The sequence below is a fragment of the Python bivittatus genome, unplaced genomic scaffold (genome assembly GCF_059951505.1).
Source record: "Python bivittatus isolate LINGU-HERP-01145 unplaced genomic scaffold, Pbiv_v1 ctg000340_np1212, whole genome shotgun sequence".
Taxonomy (NCBI): domain Eukaryota; kingdom Metazoa; phylum Chordata; class Lepidosauria; order Squamata; family Pythonidae; genus Python; species Python bivittatus.
In genome coordinates, this window is record NW_028277056.1 from 14,520,668 (window position 1) to 14,539,968 (window position 19,301).

The window sequence follows — 19,301 nt, forward strand, 5'->3', positions numbered from 1 at the left end:
AGGATGGATTTTTGAAGCAAGATTTTGAAACTGTTTAATAAGTTCTAACATTATTGGTTAATCTTTGCTGGGAAATTTTCCAGCATAAGACAACCAGTGCAAACCAGTGCATATCTCCCCAGAAATCAACATCCCAGAATTCAACAAACCTCATTCCTATCTAGGTAAGGCTATCCTAATTGTTGTCCACATGCCAACTACTCAGAATAGGAATGCTTTTCTTGAAGCTACTTAAACTCTAATTGGAGACTGGCCAAATAGCTTATGTGATTTATTTTTAAATTCAGTTCAGTGCAAGAACCATTATTAAAGTGCTCTATTGATTTCATTCTACCTAAAATAGATCCTTCGCTATGTTGGCTCTCAATTACTAACTAACACCACCAGATATCTTATTTGGCACTCCTTGATGTTCAGGCCATTGACACCTGTTAGACTGCAATGTCATATAGAAGAGATTTAAATGCCCTTCTCTTCAGTGCTTTGGATTAATGAGTTAAGCCTTATTCATTTGAAACGGCTTTTTTTCTTGGCAGCTTGCATCAGTAACATATAGTTATTCTGTAGCTTGCACCATCAGTTATCATTGCTAAAGCCTTATAAGGTGAATGGAGTTTTGAGTTAGCCTCATAGCTGGAGCTTTCTACAGAACATAAAATTGTTAAGACTGCAGGAACTTTTTCTTAAATAAATGTTTTGTCAATGAGGTGGAATCCAGAGATTCATCTGTGAAACTAGATTGGTTTGTCCGTTCTAAATCAACATTTAGTGGTAGAATAATGAGCCAAGCCATTTCCAGACTTATGTGCTCTATATCCTCCTCCAGTTATGCATGAAATGCTGAAAAAGCTCTTCTTTCCATTTTGGATGAATCATTGCTTCACTGAGTATACATGCCATGTTAAGCCATGATTTCTTAACCACAGAACATTGACTGGGTACACACAATATTCTAAATCAGAAACCACAGTTGATAGATGTCTTTAGAGCTTAGTATAATGTATGATATCAGTTCTTTGCTATGTCACTAAATGGTCAAAACATGGTTATTTTTAACTATGATTGATGTAAAGCCAATTCAGACTAAATTATACAAAGCTGCCTTCTTTTTCTCTAAATGTATTTACTGATACAGTCAGAGTTCTGACTATGCTACACAGTAAACTTCATTTTATCTAAAACATAAGTGGAAATGCCTGATTATCTTGCTCCTACTGTACGTCTGGGGACACAAGAGAAAAGAGTATGGAGGAATGCAGGAGGAGCCAAGGTTTTTCCTCATAGTAGCTCTCACAATGTTAAAATATGGTTTAATTTTACAGCTGAAGACATCCAGTGCTGTTACAGTCTATTATATAAAGATAGCTCTGACAACATGACTACAAATTGATTCATCCTTTTGAATTAAAGGTTTTGTCAAAACATATAACTGGTTGATCCAGAATATGAATTCAGAATGAGAGAGAGAAAGCTGTAAAAGTACTTGAATTCATTCACCCCTTTGTTTAATGGAGTTGTGTCTGACTACTACAAAATGAGGCCAAACTATATAAACTATTGGAATGTCATCTCAACTCCTAATGAAGATGCCAGGTTCCATGTTAGAATAGCCATCTTACACAGAGGATTTCGATGTGTGGATCCTTTTCATTCTTTTATTGTAGAATAAAATCTCTTAACTACAAAAAATGGAAATGCATAAGAAAGCAAGTGATAACAAATCAAGGAAAAAGCATATGCAAACCTTTGAAGGGTGATTTCCTTTGATAAAGTTCATGCAAAACATCCTTTGAAGCTAAAGCACTATGTGGAAAAGCAAAGTGAAGTGGCCATACTGCTACATTTCACCCCATTGCCACGGCCTCCTCCTTCAGTTCAACTAACCTTCTTAGAGCAGTTGAGCTTATCTTACTCTGGAATGTGATATTAATATTATGATTAAATAAGAATATCCTAAAGGGGGAATCAGACTTTAGGTACCTAATAATGCAACAACCTGGCTTGGATGGAGCTGGCTGTCAATGGTCTTGTATCTAAGTACTGGCACATTTCCTGCTTTTTCACTTTTAGAGTTCCACTTATCCCTGTTTCTGCTTAAGCTAGCAAATTTACCAACAGTCACTAACTGGACTCAATTAAGTCCACCATAATATTTGCCAATAGGTGCTATTGTTCTCCTGCCTTACTTTGGAGCTTCCCATTGGCATCAGATATGCCAATCCAGCAGGGCAATTCTCAGTGTGCAAAGGCAGCATGACAAAATCGGGGGCCTTTTTGCATTACACAGTTGAAGCAGCATGGAATAGGCTATTTTTGGATTGAAATCCACATCGCAGTTAACAGCATCCATATAACTCATGTAGTGATGATATCTTTGCTCTTCTGGCCCTTGCTTGCAATAATGATGTTACCACCCAAAGACATTTAATCAACACCATCCCCAGTCATGCCAGGACATTTTGAGTTTCACTGCAAAAGATGTTCCTTTGTTACCTCATTTAGTCCAGTCACTTCTGATTGATCAGCTTGTATCTGGCCCGTTGCTGGAAAAATGTGCAGGACTGCCACCCATTCTACTTCCTTATCATCAGTAATATTTGATCACCAGAGTCTTTAAAGTATCACTCAAAAGTCCCATAATGTTAATCACTGAGATCCTCTGTCTTCGTTGTTATTGTTGGCAGCATATCCACATTGGACAGAGAGGCTGAACGATACCCAGTTAGACAGCGGGGATCAACTTCGGTGGGAATGCAGAGCTTCTGGAAAGCCCAGGCCAACTTACCGCTGGCTCAGAAATGGGATCCCTCTGTGGCCAGAGGTAAGTGTGCTGTGGTTTTATTTGCTTTCAGATTGTCGTCGAATATGGTCTTGGGGTCAGAAGCCTATTGAATTGGGAAGTAAGACAATGATATGTTTTCTGGCACTCTAAAACGGGGGGGTAAAACATTTCCAACATGGAGGCAACTCAAGAAGTAGCTGGAGCCAGGAGAAAAATGCTGAGATGATCATAACCAAAAAGCAACTTTGATTGAAATAACATTAACATAAATTAATTATAGGGAATATGATTACTTCCTGTGTATTTAGGAATTCACCCCATTTTTCATATTAGCATTGTAATTTGTTGGCAACTGTTGGAGGAACACTGATGTGTCAGGTAGCTGAGGGGCCTTAATTAAGTTTCCTTCCTTTAAAGATTAACCAATCTTTTTGCTATGGCTTAAGCTTGTATCACCTGTTAGGAATCCATACTTATCTTTTTCAGCCTTATGTTTGTGGCATCCTTTGTATCTTCTTTTTTAATTTCTTTTTGTTAAAGTGTGCATGAGAATCCATAAAAATCTTGTTGTTGTTCAGTCGTTAAGTCGTGTCCGACTCTTCATGACCCCATGAACCATATTGCGCCAGGCCTTCCTGTCCTTCACTGCCTCCCTGAGTTTGCTCAGTTTCATGGTCATTGCTTCAGTGATGCTATCTAACCATCTCATCCTCTGCCGTCCTCTTCTCCTTTTGCCTTCAATCTTTCCCAGCATCAGGTTCTTTTCCAAAGACTCCTCTCTTCGCATTAGGTGACCAAAGTATCTGAGCTTGAGCTTCATTATCAGTCCTTCCAATGAGCAATCAGGGTTGATTTCCTTTAAGATTGACTGGTTTGACCTCCTAGCAGTCCAGGGGACTCTTAAGAGTCTTCTCCAGCACCACAGTTCAAAGGCATCAATTCTTCGGTGCACAGCCTTCTTTATGGTCCAGCTCTCACAGCCATACATTACTACTGGAAAAAACATAGCTTTGACTATGCGGATCTTTGTCGGCAAGGTGACATCTCTGCTTTTTAATATGCTATCTAGGTTTGCCATAGCTTTCCTCCCAAGGAGCAAGCGTCTTTTAATTTCATGGCTGCAGTCTCCGTCTGCAGTGATCTTGGAGCCCAAATAAATGAAGTCTGTTACTGCTTCCATTTCTACCCCTTCTATTTGCCAGGAATTGATGGGTCCAGATGCCATGATCTTAGTTTTTTTAATGTTGAGTTTCAAGCCAGCTTTCGCACTCTCCTCTTTCACCCTCATCAAGAGGCCCTTTAGTTCTTCTTCACTTTCTGCCATTAGGGTGGTATCATCTGCATATCTGAGGTTATTGATGATTCTCCCTGCAATCTTAATTCCAGCTTGTGATTCTTCCAACCTGGCATTTCTCATGATGTACTCTGCATATAGGTTAAATAAGCAGGGTGACAGTATACAGCCTTGTCATACTCCTTTCCCTATTTTGAACCAATCGGTTGTTCCGTGACTGGTTCTAACTGTTGCTTCTTGGTCCGCATACAGATTTCTCAGGAGACAGGTAAGATGGTCTGGTACCCCCATCTCTTTAAGAATTTGCCAGAGTTTGTTGTGATCCACACAGTCGAAGGCTTTTGCATAGTCAATGAAGCAGAAGTAGATATTTTTCTGGAACTCTCGTGCTTTCTCCATAATCCAGCGAATGTTGGCAATTTGATCTCTAGTTCCTCTGCCTCTTCGAAACCCAGCTTGTACATCCGGTAGTTCTCGGTTCACGTACTGCTGAAGCCTAGCTTGTAGGATTTTGAGCATAACCTTGCTAGCATGTGAAATGAGTGCAATTGTGCGATAGTTTGAGCATTCTTTGGCATTGCCCTTCTTTGGAATTGGAACGTAAACTGACCTTTTCCAATCCCGTGGCCACTGTTGCGTTTTCCAAACTTGCTGGCATATTGAGTGCAGCACTTTAACAGCATCATCTTTTAGTATTTTAAATAACTCAGCTGGAATACTGTCATCTCCACTAGCTTTGTTGTTAGCAATGCTATCTAAGGCCCACTTGACTTCACTCTCTAGGATGTCTGGCTCAAGGTCAGTGACAACACCAGCATGAACATCAGGGACATTAAGATCTTTCTTGTATAGTTCTTCTGTGTATTCTTGCCACCTCTTCTTAATCTCTTCTGCTTCTGTTAGGTCCCTGCCTTTTTTGTCCTTTATCATGCCCATCTTTGCACTAAACATTCCTTTGATATCTCCAATTTTCTTGAAGAGATCTCTAGTCTTCCCCATTCTATTGTTTTCCTCAATTTCTCTGCACTGTTCATTTAAGAAGGCCTTCTTATCTCTCCTTGCTATTCTCTGGAAATCTGCATTCAGTTGCCTATATCTTTCCCTTTCACCCTTGCTTTTCACATTCCTTCTTTCCACAGCTATTTGTAATGCCTCATCAGACAGCCATTTTGCTTTCTTGCATTTCTTTTTCTTTGGGATGGTTTTAGTTGCTGCCTCCTGTACAATGTTACGGACCTCCGTCCATAGTTCTTCAGGCACTCTGTCTACCAAATCTAATCCTCTAAATCTATTCATCACCTTCACTGTGTACTCACAAGGAATATGATCTAAGTCATATCTGAGTGGTCTAGTGGTTTTCCCTACATTCTTCAATTTAAGCCTAAATTTTGCAGTAAGAAGCTCATGATCTGAGCCACAGTCAGCTCCTGGTCTTGTTTTTGCTGTCTGTATAGAGCTTCTCCATCTTTGACTGCAAAGTATATAATCAATCTGGTTTCGGTATTGACCATCTGGTGATGTCCATGTGTAGAGTCGTCTCTTGTGTTGTTGGAAAAGAGTGTTTGCTATGACTAGCTTGTTCTCTTGACAGAACTCTATTAGCCTTGGCCCTGCTTCATTTTGTGCTCCAAGGCCAAACTTGCCTGTTATTCTGATTACTCCTTGACTTCCTACTTTAGCATTCCAATCCCCTATGATGAAAAGGACATCTTTTTTGGTGCTAGTTCTAGAAGGTGTTGTAGGTCTTCATAGAACCGGTCAACTTCAGCTTCTTCGGCATCAGTGGTTGGGGCATAGACTTGGATTACTGTGATGTTGAATGGTTTGCCTTGGATACGCACTGAGATCATTCTGTCGTTTTTGAGGTTGTACCCCATTACTGCCTTTCCCACTCTCTTATTCACTATGAGTGCAACTCCATTTCTTCTAAGGGTTTCTTGGCCACAGTAGTAGATATAATGGTCACCTGAATTAAATTCACCCATTCCTGTCCATTTCAATTCGCTGATTCCCAAGATGTTGATGTTCAATCTTGTCATCTCATGTTTGACCACATCCAGCTTGCCTTGGAGGAAATAAAAATCTTAAGAGATGCTTTTTTAAAAAAAAATTGTGCATTTCCTCCTATATATTTCATTACTTTATGTGCCCTATATCATAAATCTCATGGTGAGATGTAATCAAGAAAACAGCTATTCAACAACCACCCCCTACTCCTTCTTCCTCCTCATCACTAATAAAACAGAAAATACTAAGCTGCATTCTGAAGTCTTCACATTAAAAGCAAACACTTTTAAAAAAAAAAAATCAAAGGGAACCAAAACTTCTTTGTCTTGAACGAATTGCTTAATGTTAAGATCGTCATTATATTGTTACTTAGTGTGTGTTATACACATACACACACACATTCAAGACCAAAACTCTTATTCTATAACTAATATTGTACTTTGATGTGAATTCAGCAGTTCCTTTTTTAATGTTAAATTTAACTTTGGATGAAAAGTCAGATAATCTTATGTTTGTAACATTGACATCCTAAATTACAGTTAGCACTGATAGAATTTTTATTTTTCTGTTTTTATTTTTAATCCCTTAAAATTTCTAAATAATAGAATGTTCAACACAAACAGCCTTAATAAGTAATGAAATCAGTCAAGCAGCTCCCCAACCCACAAAATGCATGCAGCCTCCATTTCACAGTCTCTTTTTGTGATTTTGGGACTGGACGGTGGAGGAATAAATCCAAATGAACACTTATGAGTTTAAATTACCTCAGTTCTCCCCAGATTACCCGAGTTTTCCCCAAAGGCAAGCCTATTTTTCCTTTTTGGAGGGGGTTAGAGAAAAATGGGTGTCTTAACCTTCTGCAAAGCTTAAGACACCCATTTTGCCCCTTAAAAACTCCCCAACTCCCAGTGGTCCCATCTATTCCAGTGGTATCAACAGTGGCTTCTCCTGTGCTCTCTACAACTCCTAATGAAATCAATTCCTGGCCACACGAAAATTGACAATATATCGTTAGGCAAAGACTCCCTAACACTTCATTGCCTACCTCAGATATGAAAGTAACGGATACTAAGAGAGCCATGCCAGCTCAGAGGTCACCCAGATTAACAAGGTCCATGCCAGATATGGGGGAACCAGGACAATTTGACGGTCAGTGAGCTACTGGAACAATCCATACATGGATAAGACAAGAGAACTTGGAATTGATAGAATGTGAGAGAGGATATATGAAATGTATGAGGGAACTACGGATGGACAGAAGTTCTACATCCACACTAACTGAGAAACAGCTAGTTACATAATGAAGAGGAAGCTGCTGTCACAACTTGAGATAGACCAACTACACATTACATCCTGGACTCAAGAAGACCCAAAAGAATAACTGGATGTGCAGATAATACTTGAAACTGGAATGTCACTGCCATCCCCCCTCCCCATTACAGAGCACAGCAGCTGATATGAGGCATAAGATTATGGATAAATTAGTTACAATGAACTCTCAAGACTGATTACCAAGGCTCAAGGGAGAAGTACCATCAGATAGTATGCTCGAAGATGCCAATAAAGCCCTCATGACAATCCCCACTACCACCATAACTCAAACTAATGAACTGGAGATGCTTGGCTACACAATCAAGAACAGCAGTACATAGCCCCCTTGGAAAATGAGGTTGGAGGCAACTCAGAAAGAAGTTAGTCAGCTGGTGGAACTACAGAAGGGTGTGGAGATTAAGGATAAGACTTGGCTACTGAAAAAATACAAGGGCCTGGCTCCATCTGAAGCCCAAGAGGCTGTTAAACAAAGGCTCACAGCACTGGGTACCAGGATAAGGAGATACACTAGAGAAGCAGAGACCAAGAAGATAAATGTCCTGTTCTCCAAAGAACCATCCAAGGTACACTCCCAACTGCAGTGCAACAACACAGTAACAGCAGAGACACCAACAGCGAAACTGAGCAGTACTGGAAGAACAGATGGGAGAAAGAGAAGCCATAAAACACCAGTGCAAAGTGGATGCAGGACCTAAGAGCAGACCATAGCAATCTCCCAGAACAGGAACCAGTTACCATTACAGTAGCAGACATCCAGTGGGTCAAGAACATGAAGAGCTAGACAGCACCTGGCCCAGACATTATCCACACCTACTAGCTAAAGAAAGTAACAGCAGCGCATGAACACCTAGCAGCATAGATGAACCAGCTGCTAGCAACAGGCTCTCACCTAGACTGGCTAACACAAGGAAGGACAGTGCTGATCATGAAAGACCCCCACAAGATGGCCACTTATTGGCCAATAACCTGCCTCCCCACAACATGGAAAGTCTATCAGGCATCATAGCCACCAAGCTACAGGACCATATGGGCCAGTACAGGAGTACAGCTCAGAAGGGCATTGAGAACAACACCAGAGGCTCAAAACACCAGTTGCTCATAGATAGAGCAGTCGCCCGAGACTCAGGGTCTAGGTAGACCATTCTGAGCACAGCCTGGATTGATTACAGGAAAGCCTATGACTCAATGCCACACATATGGATTTGTGAATGCCTGTGGCTATACAAAGTCTTGAGGACCTTCCTCAAGAACTCAGTAGGACTGTGGAAGACAACACTAGAAGTCAACTCAAGACAGCTCGCACAAGTGGCCATCAAGCGCCGCATATACCAAGGTGATACACTGTCCTCATTGCTGTTCTGCATAGGCTTGAACCCCCTCAGCCAGATAATCACAAGGACTGAATACAGATACAAGTTCAAGAGTGGAGCTACCATTGCCACCTCCTCTACATGGATGACATCAAGCTGTATGCTAAGAATGAACAATACATCGACTCGCTGCTCCACCTGACATGGATTTACAGTGAGGACATTGGGACATCATTCACTCTGGAGAAGTGTGGCTGGATGGTAGTAAAGAGAGGGAAGGTAATTAAAGGGTGGAGCTACCAGTGGGGTAGAACTATCAATGGGCCACATAGCAGACATACAGACCAGCTACAAGTACCTTGGTATCCCACAGTCACATGGGAACCATGATGAGATGGCAAGGAAGTAGCAACATCCAAGGACCACCAAAGGATAAGGCAGGTCCAACTCAATGGGAAGAACAAGAGCCAGCTCAAAGGGAAGAACAAGATATATATTCAGCACGTATGCCCTGCCAGTCAACAGATACCCTGCCAGTATATTGAGCTGGCCAAAGGAGGACATGGAGGCTGCCAGTGTGAAGACCCGAAGCTCCTCACAATGTACAGAGATTTCCACCCCAAGTCCAACACCCAGAGACTGTAAGACCAGCCAGAAAGAGGGCGGGCGGAATCTGGTGAGTGTCAAAGCCACTGTCCTGGGTGAAACCCAGATAATCCAGGAGTACATCAGTAAGATGGCACCCAAAGATGAGCTGCTGAGAGAATTCCTGAGGCAGCAGCAGACATGGGAGGAAGTTCAAGTGGAGGAAGTACCATGGCAAGACAAGACCCTGCATGGAATGTACCATCAACAGATAGCTGAGGTGGCTGACATCGGGAAATCCTACCAGTGGCTGGAAAGGACTGGAAGAAAAGACAGTACTGAGGCACTGAACATAGTAGCACAAGAACAGGCACTAAGCACCAGATCCATAGAAGCTACTAAGTACACTAGACAGGACCCAAGGTGCAATCTGTCTCCCAGGCCTCTGGTAGAGGAACCCAAAATTGAGAAAGATACATACTATCCTTAGGGGTGAGAGGGGATTTTTTTTTTTCCTCAAAGGAATGCTTTACATCAGGAGAGGTTTAGTCTGAGCAGCTCTTCAAAGCTTCTGGACAAAGAGAGGTATGTGTGTGTGTGTGCGCACACACACACACACACACAGACAGAAGGAGAGAGAAATGGAGCTGAAGTCATTTCTTCAGACTAAGGAAGCTTTCTGATTCACATCAGTTTCATTTCAGTGCTCCTAAATGAAGAATCAGAAGCCTCCATGCACAAAGCACCATATCAAGGAGGAACATTATTTGTCTTTTTATTCTTTTCTTTTCTTTTTCTTTTTTTGCACCTTCAAGTCAGTGTTGACTCCTGGTGACTGCCTGGACTAGTCCCTGCAGTTTTCTTGGCAAGGTTTTTCAAAAGTGGTTTGCCATTGCATTTTTCCTAGGGATGAGAGAGAGGGACTGGCCCAAGGTCACCCAGCTGGGTTTGTGCCTAAGGTGGGACTAGAAGTCACAGTCCCCAGCTTTTAGCCTGGTGCCTTAACCACTACACCAAACTGCCTCTCTTTTATCCATATCTACCTCTATCTTTCTATCATTTCCCTCTCCCTCTCTCTCTCCACACATACAAACACATATACACATACAAAGAAGATTTTTAACCTAGTATTGAAAACAGCACTCCACAATCTAACAATTAATACCAACCATATTGTTAGCTTCATATTTGCAATGCATTGCCATATTGCAGAATGTAAGACACTTAAAGGAAAGCTTGATAAGGCAAAGTTGGAACTCCACAAAACTTGAGACTGAAATTCTGAGGATGCAAAATTTTGCAGCTAATTCTTCATTGTGCATCGCTGCAAAATTGCATTAGCTGCATAACCAAGTAAAAACATTATAATCATTAGAATTTTAGACAAGCAGGCAATCATTTATTTCCTAAATCAAAAGCTTATCATAAAAAGGAAAATGTATTGTATAACAATTCAATATAAGGGAGTAAGAACAAGTCAAAATGCAGAGTACACAATCTTTTTTTTCCCCAGAACATCTGTTATATTTGAGGTGTTATTCAACTATGTTCCCAAGTTGACAAGAAGCCTCATCTGATGGTTGGCCCCATTTCTGTCCATGCAAATTTACTCTTGCAGATATCTATATCAAGGATGTGACTGGATTTGCCTCTATTAGGATTTAAAAAACAAAAGGGGGGAGGGGGGAAGGCTCTAATTTCGGTCATAAATGAAGTCCACAGTGATTTTGAAATGCGTACCAAAAATAAACTGCTAAAACTTCTATAGAGGCTAGAAAGAGGGGTATAAATACCTGTATAATGAACCTATATTGTAAGCAATTATTACACCAGTATTTAGTTAACCTGTAGGTATAAATATTATTACAGCTTCATCTCTTGTATTTTATTGCATATTAATTGTAAGGTGATCAACACAATGCTTAAATACTCATGAAGACTGAACTCACAACACTTATTTTGAAATATCATTTTCTCAGCTTTTCAGAGCTAGCAAACTATTTTCCTCAACACCTTTTCATATGAATGGCATTGAACGGATGGTTCTCTCCTCCTTCAAAACTGTGAGACCTCTCAAATGAAAAGGCACCTAGGTAGCACCAGCTTTATTGAAGAAAAAAATCTAAAATCCTACCCTATATCATTTATTTTTTGGTGGAAAAATAAGGCCTATTTGTTTGGCTCAGATGAGTGATCTTCTGCAAAAAAAATAAAATTCAATATGCTTATTTTCACTCAGTAGGGATTCTTCAGCAGGACTTGCTTATTCTAAAATAGTGAGTTAAATCTGTTTCAATTGTGGTGCTATCAAAACATAATGTATTGTGTTTACTATATATTATAGTCTGCTTGACAATCTCTCTGTCTTTGCAGTTCTGGACAGCAAAGAGAACAAACGAAATAAAAATCAAATTCCGTAGCAAGCTACCATAATATTCTGTGCTTGATTTGGCTCACAATAGAACATAAGATGGTTCTATTCATTTCCTCAAGATTAGTGTGTTAGTAGCTCTGAGTAATTGCTGATAGCAATAAAGGACCAGAACAGTGAGATCTCATATAGTCACTACAGCCTCATTTTTAAACATGAGAAAGCATCGTCCCAGTCAATATTAATTGTATGCAGTTTTAAGCATCCCAAATATTTTAACATTATCACAGAGTAAAAAGATAAAACAATGGAGAAACTGTCAACGTAAAACTCAGTAAGCTCCTTTAATACACATTAAGCACATAAATATGTCGTTCCCTCTGCTGCTATCATTATTTGAGCTAAAGCTGAGAAACCAACAAATTTTCCTGATTTTCTTTGCTTTTGTAGAATTATGTTTCTATTCCATTACAGAGCAGGATTGAGATGGTTAATGGTGTACTGATGATCCACAGTGTTAATCAATCCGACGCTGGAATGTATCAGTGCGTAGCAGAGAACAAGCATGGAGCCATCTACGCTGGCGCTGAACTGAAGATTTTAGGTTTGTATTTAAGGCTGTTATTCTTTTCCCATTCATTTGCTAAGAATACACTGTTGACCCAGAGCCTCAAAAGAATGAACTGAAGGTGTCCATCCTGTTGCAAACATCCATCTGCAGTTCTTTATAGGAAAAAAAGGTCATGAGAATGTTATAAACAAATAAACCATCAGAAAACCGAGGCAATACTCTGAGCTGAATTATATTTCTGATGTATGAATGGGGATAAAATTGTTGTTGTTATTATTATTATATCACACTTAAAAACTAAGTGTGGAACAGAAATAAATATCCATTAAAGAGTTGCTATGAGTAGGATAGCCAATAAATTTGATTTATAGATAAACTTAAATAAATAAATTTGAATGCATGAAAATATAGAGTAGGTAGCTGTATTGAAAACACAGAGCTATCTTGTTGTTCTTATCTCAACAAATCCAACATATTTCAGACTTACATTAATCAAAACTGTTAAACAGAACTAAGATTTATACAGATTTAGATATATATGTAATTAAACAAACCATTCTCATTGGTACATAGAAATTATGTATTAAACTGCAAGCATGCTCAAGTTTTCAGAATTATGTTAGCTATGAAGTACTACAATTGGAATAGAAGTTATTAGTTCCTTTAATCCTGTCATTCTTGACCAGTCTTTCAGTTCTTTCTTTCACTCATAAATAATGCAGTTATAGCATATAAGGATATTTAATAGGTAAGATACGGTTGGTAAAATGAATGGATCTCAGTCCATACTTTCAGATTTATATATTATATACTTTTAATGGCTATATGATTTTGCAATATAAAAACATTTCATAAGGGAGAGTCAATCAACCAACTAAGGTGATGTGTCGTCTTTGAAAATATTTCTTGACATAGTGGGCTTAGTTGGCTCCTTTGAGATTTATTTCTTTCCTCGATAGCTTCTGCTCCAACTTTTCCCTTGAGTCAACTGAAGAAGACCATTATTATTACCAAAGGCCAAGAAGTCACTGTGGAATGCAAACCACAAGCATCTCCCAAACCAACCATTGGATGGAAGAAAGGAGAAAAAACTGTGCGAGAAAACAAAAGGTCAGATGTCCATTCATTAATGTGTACCTTTGACTTCATCAGGGCCTGCAAGAAAGAGATAAAACACAAGGACATTTGATCAGCAAGCTTTGGCTTTTAATATTTTATATTAAAAATGGAACTGGTGCCTCACCATTTTGATAATGAATCTTCATATATATTGTTCATGATTAGCAACAGCCCTGATTTAAAAGGAGTGCATGATAAACTGTACATAATTTAAATGCTTTACTTTTTTAGAGGAAGAATCTTCTTCTCAAAGGATGAATCCAAACTCTGAATTCCAAACAATCAATACGGACATTTCATTCTAGCAAATATTGACAGCAGTCCTTATTTCTGTGTTTATGTAACGGGCCCTAAACAGGTTTTGGACCTACTTGTCCACTCCCTTCCCCTTTCTCCTACATCTCTTACTCTTCCCACTTCACATTATGACACTATTTGTCTCCACAGTTTTTAATTCATCTTTCTTTGCCAAGAATAGCTCCCTAGCATTTTCATATTGTCTGTATTCTCCTTATAGCAGTCAGCATAAAGGCCCAAACCCACCTTGTCTAGCTTGTTTTTTATATTTATAATTTTTATTAAAGATTTTCACATAAGTAAAAAATAAACATGAAATGATACAAAGTAAGATCAAGAAAAGGAAAAGAGGATAAGGTGCAAAAAGTGGTACATATATAAAAAAAGATATATGAAGAAGCAACTTCTGATCTCCTTTACAACAAACTTATTGTCTCTCCTCCCTATTTAAAATTACACATGATTTCCTTCTTCCCATATTCAACCCTTTTTAATCAGCAAATCCATAAATCACCAGTTCATTTTTTTCCATATACAGCAAAAAGTCCATAAGAGGTTTCCAGTCTTTTATAAAAACATTTGTTGTCTTATCCCTGATCAAACAGGTCAATTTTGCCACTTCCCCAAAGTCCACCATCTTCACTATCCTCCATTGTGGGTACTTCAGTATTTTTCCATCTTTGTGCGTATAATAGCCTTGTTCCTCCTTGTCTAACTTGTTGATCTGCACCTCTGGATCCCTTCTACACCCCCCTTCAGTTTGGGTACCTTCCAAATTTTGGGACTTCAACTCCTGAATTTTCAATAATGTCTTTGTGAGTTTGGGAATTCTGGGAGATGAAGCCCACACAACTGGATAGCACCCAGGTTAAGGAAGGTAGCTGTATAACAATCTTCCTCAATCTGGTGTCTTCCAGGAGTGCTGGAGTGGATCACATTAGTATGATCACATTAAGGAAAACTTTTCTAGTATTATATTTCATTTATTTCACCATCAGGAATTTTAAGAATTCCCTGGGAAAACAATCTACTAATCAGAATGGACTAATCTGGAGTCAAGCAAATATAGGCAAATATGTAGAGTTGAGACTAAATGTTAATAGGAAACTTGAAACTGGGCCTCAGATGTGTGAGGTTGTTCAAGATATTTTACTCTGAGGGGTATGCAATTTGTACCCCCCCCCCCCCACAAATCTTGGGCTTTGATCTCACAATTCCTTCCAAACATTGCTACCAAATTGTGATGTGATAAAGGAAAGATGTTTTGGAGTAACTGTATTAATTTAATGTTAATGTTAATTACTGTTAGAGCTTTAATTTTTGTTCCAAGAAAACTTACTTTTGCTAATGTGGCCCTGAGAATTCCATTTTGATATGGGGAGAAGAGTTGTATACTTTGTAGACATAGAAAAGAATTACACTGTGTGCATTTATAGATATGGAAATCATTCCCATATACAAGTCCTCTTCCTATTACTAGCCATCTGCAGCTTGAAGTGATCACGTTGAGGAAGATCTATGCCAAGTATCTTTTGCTGTACCCGAAGCTCAAATACTGTATTTATAATCTAGAAGCATGTAAATCAGAAAAATAAGGAAGAGCTGTAGCTGAAATTAAATAATTTGAAGTGCAAAACAGGCCAATGTTAATTTTGATATCTTGATATGGATTAGCAGAAACTCTAGCTTATTAGAGTTAGCAGAAACCACTAACTTAACTGAAGTTGATAGACACACATATCTTTCACCTGCATTGTGCTGTCAGAAGGAGTCATGGTAGGGACAGGAGACTATCTTCTAAGAAAGCTTGTCCTTTGAACCTGCTTTTCTGATTGCAGAATCTCTGAAGCTTCCAATGTATAGTAGAGTTACCTGAAATGCACATTTGAAACCACCACTCTAGATATTTTTTATAGATCTAGATCTAGTTAATAGAACTACTTGCTCTATTAACTGCATATAGAGTTTAAACCAATGAACTAAGAGATTCCTCTCTCTCTTCCCTAACCTACAACCTCCATGCATGCCCAAATGTCTTCTCATTACTGAGCTTTCACACCAGCTCATTATTATCATTACATGATCATTAATTATATTCAAAATAAAATGATCCCAAATGACTTTAGGAAAGGAAAATCCTATTAAGATTCTGTTATTACTTACTTTGCTTTCTCTGCAAAAGAAAAAAAAAAGAATAGGGTTTAATTATCTGCTTTTAGCTAACAAAACCCTAATGTCAGGAAGCCAGCATCTTTTGGAAAAATGTAATGGGTTTGCTTTGGTTTATTAGTCTTTTCTGAAAGTGAATGGCAATATCACACCAGAACTCTTTGCATTTCAAGATGTGTGCTTCAATTTTATGGTGGATGATTACAAGCTGATTGCTAATCCTCAGACATTGGGATAAGCTGTATAAGTGCCCAACAAATTTCCCCTTTTAATGATTTCCAATGTGATAAATTCACAAAAATTTTAAAAGTTAACTTAAGTATGCTCTTTTAGCAGGGATGGGCATTGAGTCTGAGGCTAGAAATGTGCCTTCTGAAGGGCCACAGGAAACTGGAATTATACAATCATTTCTGTTCCATGTCTCTCTTTTTAGAATAAATAAAGTACAAAAGTATTGCAAAATCATGCCCCCATTTTTCAGCACTTTAAGGCTATTGGGAACAGGTTGGATTTTTAAAAGCAACAAAAGTAGCTGGCCTCCCCTGAGATCTGCATCCATTCCCACTCATGATTTTGAAGGAAAGGAAAAAGGAAAGGGGGGGGGGACAGAGAAATAAAGAAGTACTGGCAAAATTCAGTCATAATGGGTACTAGAAATTGTCAAATGGGTTCATGGGCTACAAACTGCCCATTTCCACTCTGTAATCCTTTTCTGACATTCTGCTGAATGTGTAGAGGACTTCAAATTGGGTCAAGGATAGGGCTCTCTGTGTAGACCCAGCCTTTCTCTCCCCATCTCCATAAATATTGACACAAACACAAATACAGTTCTCTATGTGGTCTGGAATCGTGCTTTATTGGTGTCCTGGATCACATGGAGAGTTGTTTCTAAACTCAAGCACTCATTTCTATAGTTCTCCTTTAGAAATCTGACTGAATGGCATGAAGTCAAGAAGAAAAATGTGCTGGGCTAATTCCTACCTGATTTGAAGCCTTATACATGTTTACATGAATGCCTGAAGAGTGCTTATATTATTATTACATGTTGTAATGCCTGCAACAGGTCATAGAATGAAACAGTATTTACACATGTTCCAATCTTTGATTTATCTAACTTTGTGTATCTTCATCCAAGACTCCTGTTTCCAAGGCTTAACTCCTTATGGACTTAAATAGCTTTACAAGTTCTACTTTCTACTGTATGTGGACCACTTCATAACATTTTAGTAATCAATGTGGAAATCATATCTGTGCCTTTAAAAGTAGAGAAGTGCTAATTTTTGATAGCTCATCATTGTCTGATTAGGAATAGGCCACAATGGGTGGCATGAGGATGAAAAGTGGGTCAAGGTAAATTATGCATATAGATAGGGCTAGAGTTAATTAGTTAGTGGCCATTCTGTGATGGAATGGTGTTATGAAGGCCACGCTCAGGGAGATAAGTATTTCCTTAGCCCTCAACAGAAGCGTGGGAAGTTTAAGAAGATGAGGCTGGCACCACCCTAAGGAATTCAGGGTATTGTGGCTTGCTGGCTTGGGAACTTAGGTTCAGTCTGGAAAGATTTCTGTATTGAGGTGAAGCTAATAAATGCAACAGAACTGTACTGCACTGTCTCGTGAAGTTCTTTGGGCTGAACCTGACACATTCAAGTCCACTGCAAATTTCCATTGATGTTCATCCATTGCTTGAACATCATGAAGCATGCAGAGATAAGCTGTTAGCAAGTGAATGCAAACATTTGTGGAGTAAGTGCATGAAAATACAGTGGGTAAAATAATTGGTAGAAAAGGTTAAACACAAAGCAACTTAAATTACAATGTTTATTGACTGTATGCCTTTTCCTGGGCCAAATTATTTGTTTACATGCTTGCCTTATCGAAAGGCACTTGCTTTGCAGACTGATTATAGCAGCACAGTTGATAGAATTCCAACATACTAGTGGAGATATATCTGTGATGGAGAGAACTGTTGGATAGAACATGATTTAAAGGGTTGAACTAAGAGGCTTTGCGCTATACATTTCAGAAATGCCGATGTTTCAGTATTCCTGATTTTCCTTCTTTGTTGGCATATTTTCCAACATAAGATTTTTTTAAAAGTATTTTGCAATTTATGAATGGGAGTGTGAGGACCAAACTAGATGAAACAGTAAGAGATAAAGCTCACTGATCATGGATTTATTTTATCTCAAAACCCCCTTATAATCTGAAACAGGCTGTATTGGGAGGCATGGGCAGTAGGCAAAAATGGGGCCATGGAAATATTAACATCTATTTTCCTTGTTTTATCTCTCAAGTCCTTCCTCAACCTGACCGCTTCAGATTGCAACAATTGGAGGGGAGGAAGTTTTACATAAAAGCCAACATGCATTTGGAAAAGTACTGAAAATTAATATATACTGTATTTAAGAAAGTTTACCTTAAAATTTTTCAAATTTGAATTTAATGTCATATATAAAAGGAAAGTATATATGAAATGTACTGGAAGACTGGAATGCATGGGTAGCCTATAGTGTGGTTACTCAGAATAGAGTTTCTTAGTAGTAGCACACAAATTATGGAACTTTGCTCCTTGAGAAGTACAGCTAGCTCCGTGTTATCTAGTTTAGAGTTCTGTTTGAAAGATGGTGCTCATCCGGGCACTAGCAAGATAAATGTAGGCCTAGAACTAAAATCTTGCTAAACTGACTACTGTGTCCAGATACTTAGATAAGTATTCTTAATGTTTGATGAGCATTCACTGTTGTATAGCTAAGTGTCAAAGTTTTATTCTTTTAACTTTTTACCTGTGTGTATTCTATTTATCTTTTGTGAGCCACTCTGGGCTCATTTAGTAGAAAAAATAGAGATGATGAGGATGAGGATGAGGATGAGGATGAGGATGAGGATGAGGATGAGGATGGCAGTGATTGATTTTGTTCAATGGATGTTTAAGTCTGTCCACTTGTTGAGGACTGAACCACCTTGTGTTGAGGGACAGAAGGCACTTTTGTCCAGAGTCTCAGATGCACAGAAACAAATGCAGACTTATTGTTAACTTTCTGAAATAAAAGCTTCACCTATTCACATATTCATATATCCATGTATATCTTTCAACTCAAAGTCTAGATGGCCAGATTATGTTTTTGCTACAGAAGATTCAAAGGGTAATGCCAGCATAGAAAGCCCGAGGACTTTAGCTACCATCCACTTTTACATATTATCATCCATGTTTATATCTAACAAGAAGGCTTGGCCAGTCAGTCAAAGCTTGGCCAGATCTACTTTGGCACTTTTTTCATACCTCTTGGTTCTTTTCCATCAGAGTGCCCTTGCTTCATCCAGTTCATATGAAAACATCTGTGGTTCTGTAGGTCTCCATGAAGATTTCTTAGGGTTCAAAATATCTTTTACATGCCCCATTTTTAGAATAAAACCTATGAAATGAAAATTACCTTAGAATTGAACAGATGAAAATTACCTTA

At 38.8% G+C, this 19,301-nt stretch overlaps 1 protein-coding gene across 1 annotated transcript in view; it reads left to right on the forward strand.

Moving 5' to 3' along the window:
* The window catches only part of CNTN5 (contactin 5), a 723,666-nt gene that overhangs the window by 572,111 nt on the left and 132,254 nt on the right, over positions 1 to 19,301 (forward strand). Inside the window, exons 12-14 of the mRNA XM_088140604.1 lie at positions 2,685 to 2,821; positions 12,156 to 12,285; positions 13,212 to 13,362. Coding sequence (XP_087996730.1) covers positions 2,685 to 2,821; positions 12,156 to 12,285; positions 13,212 to 13,362 — 418 coding nt within the window. The remainder of the gene's footprint in view (positions 1 to 2,684; positions 2,822 to 12,155; positions 12,286 to 13,211; positions 13,363 to 19,301) is intronic.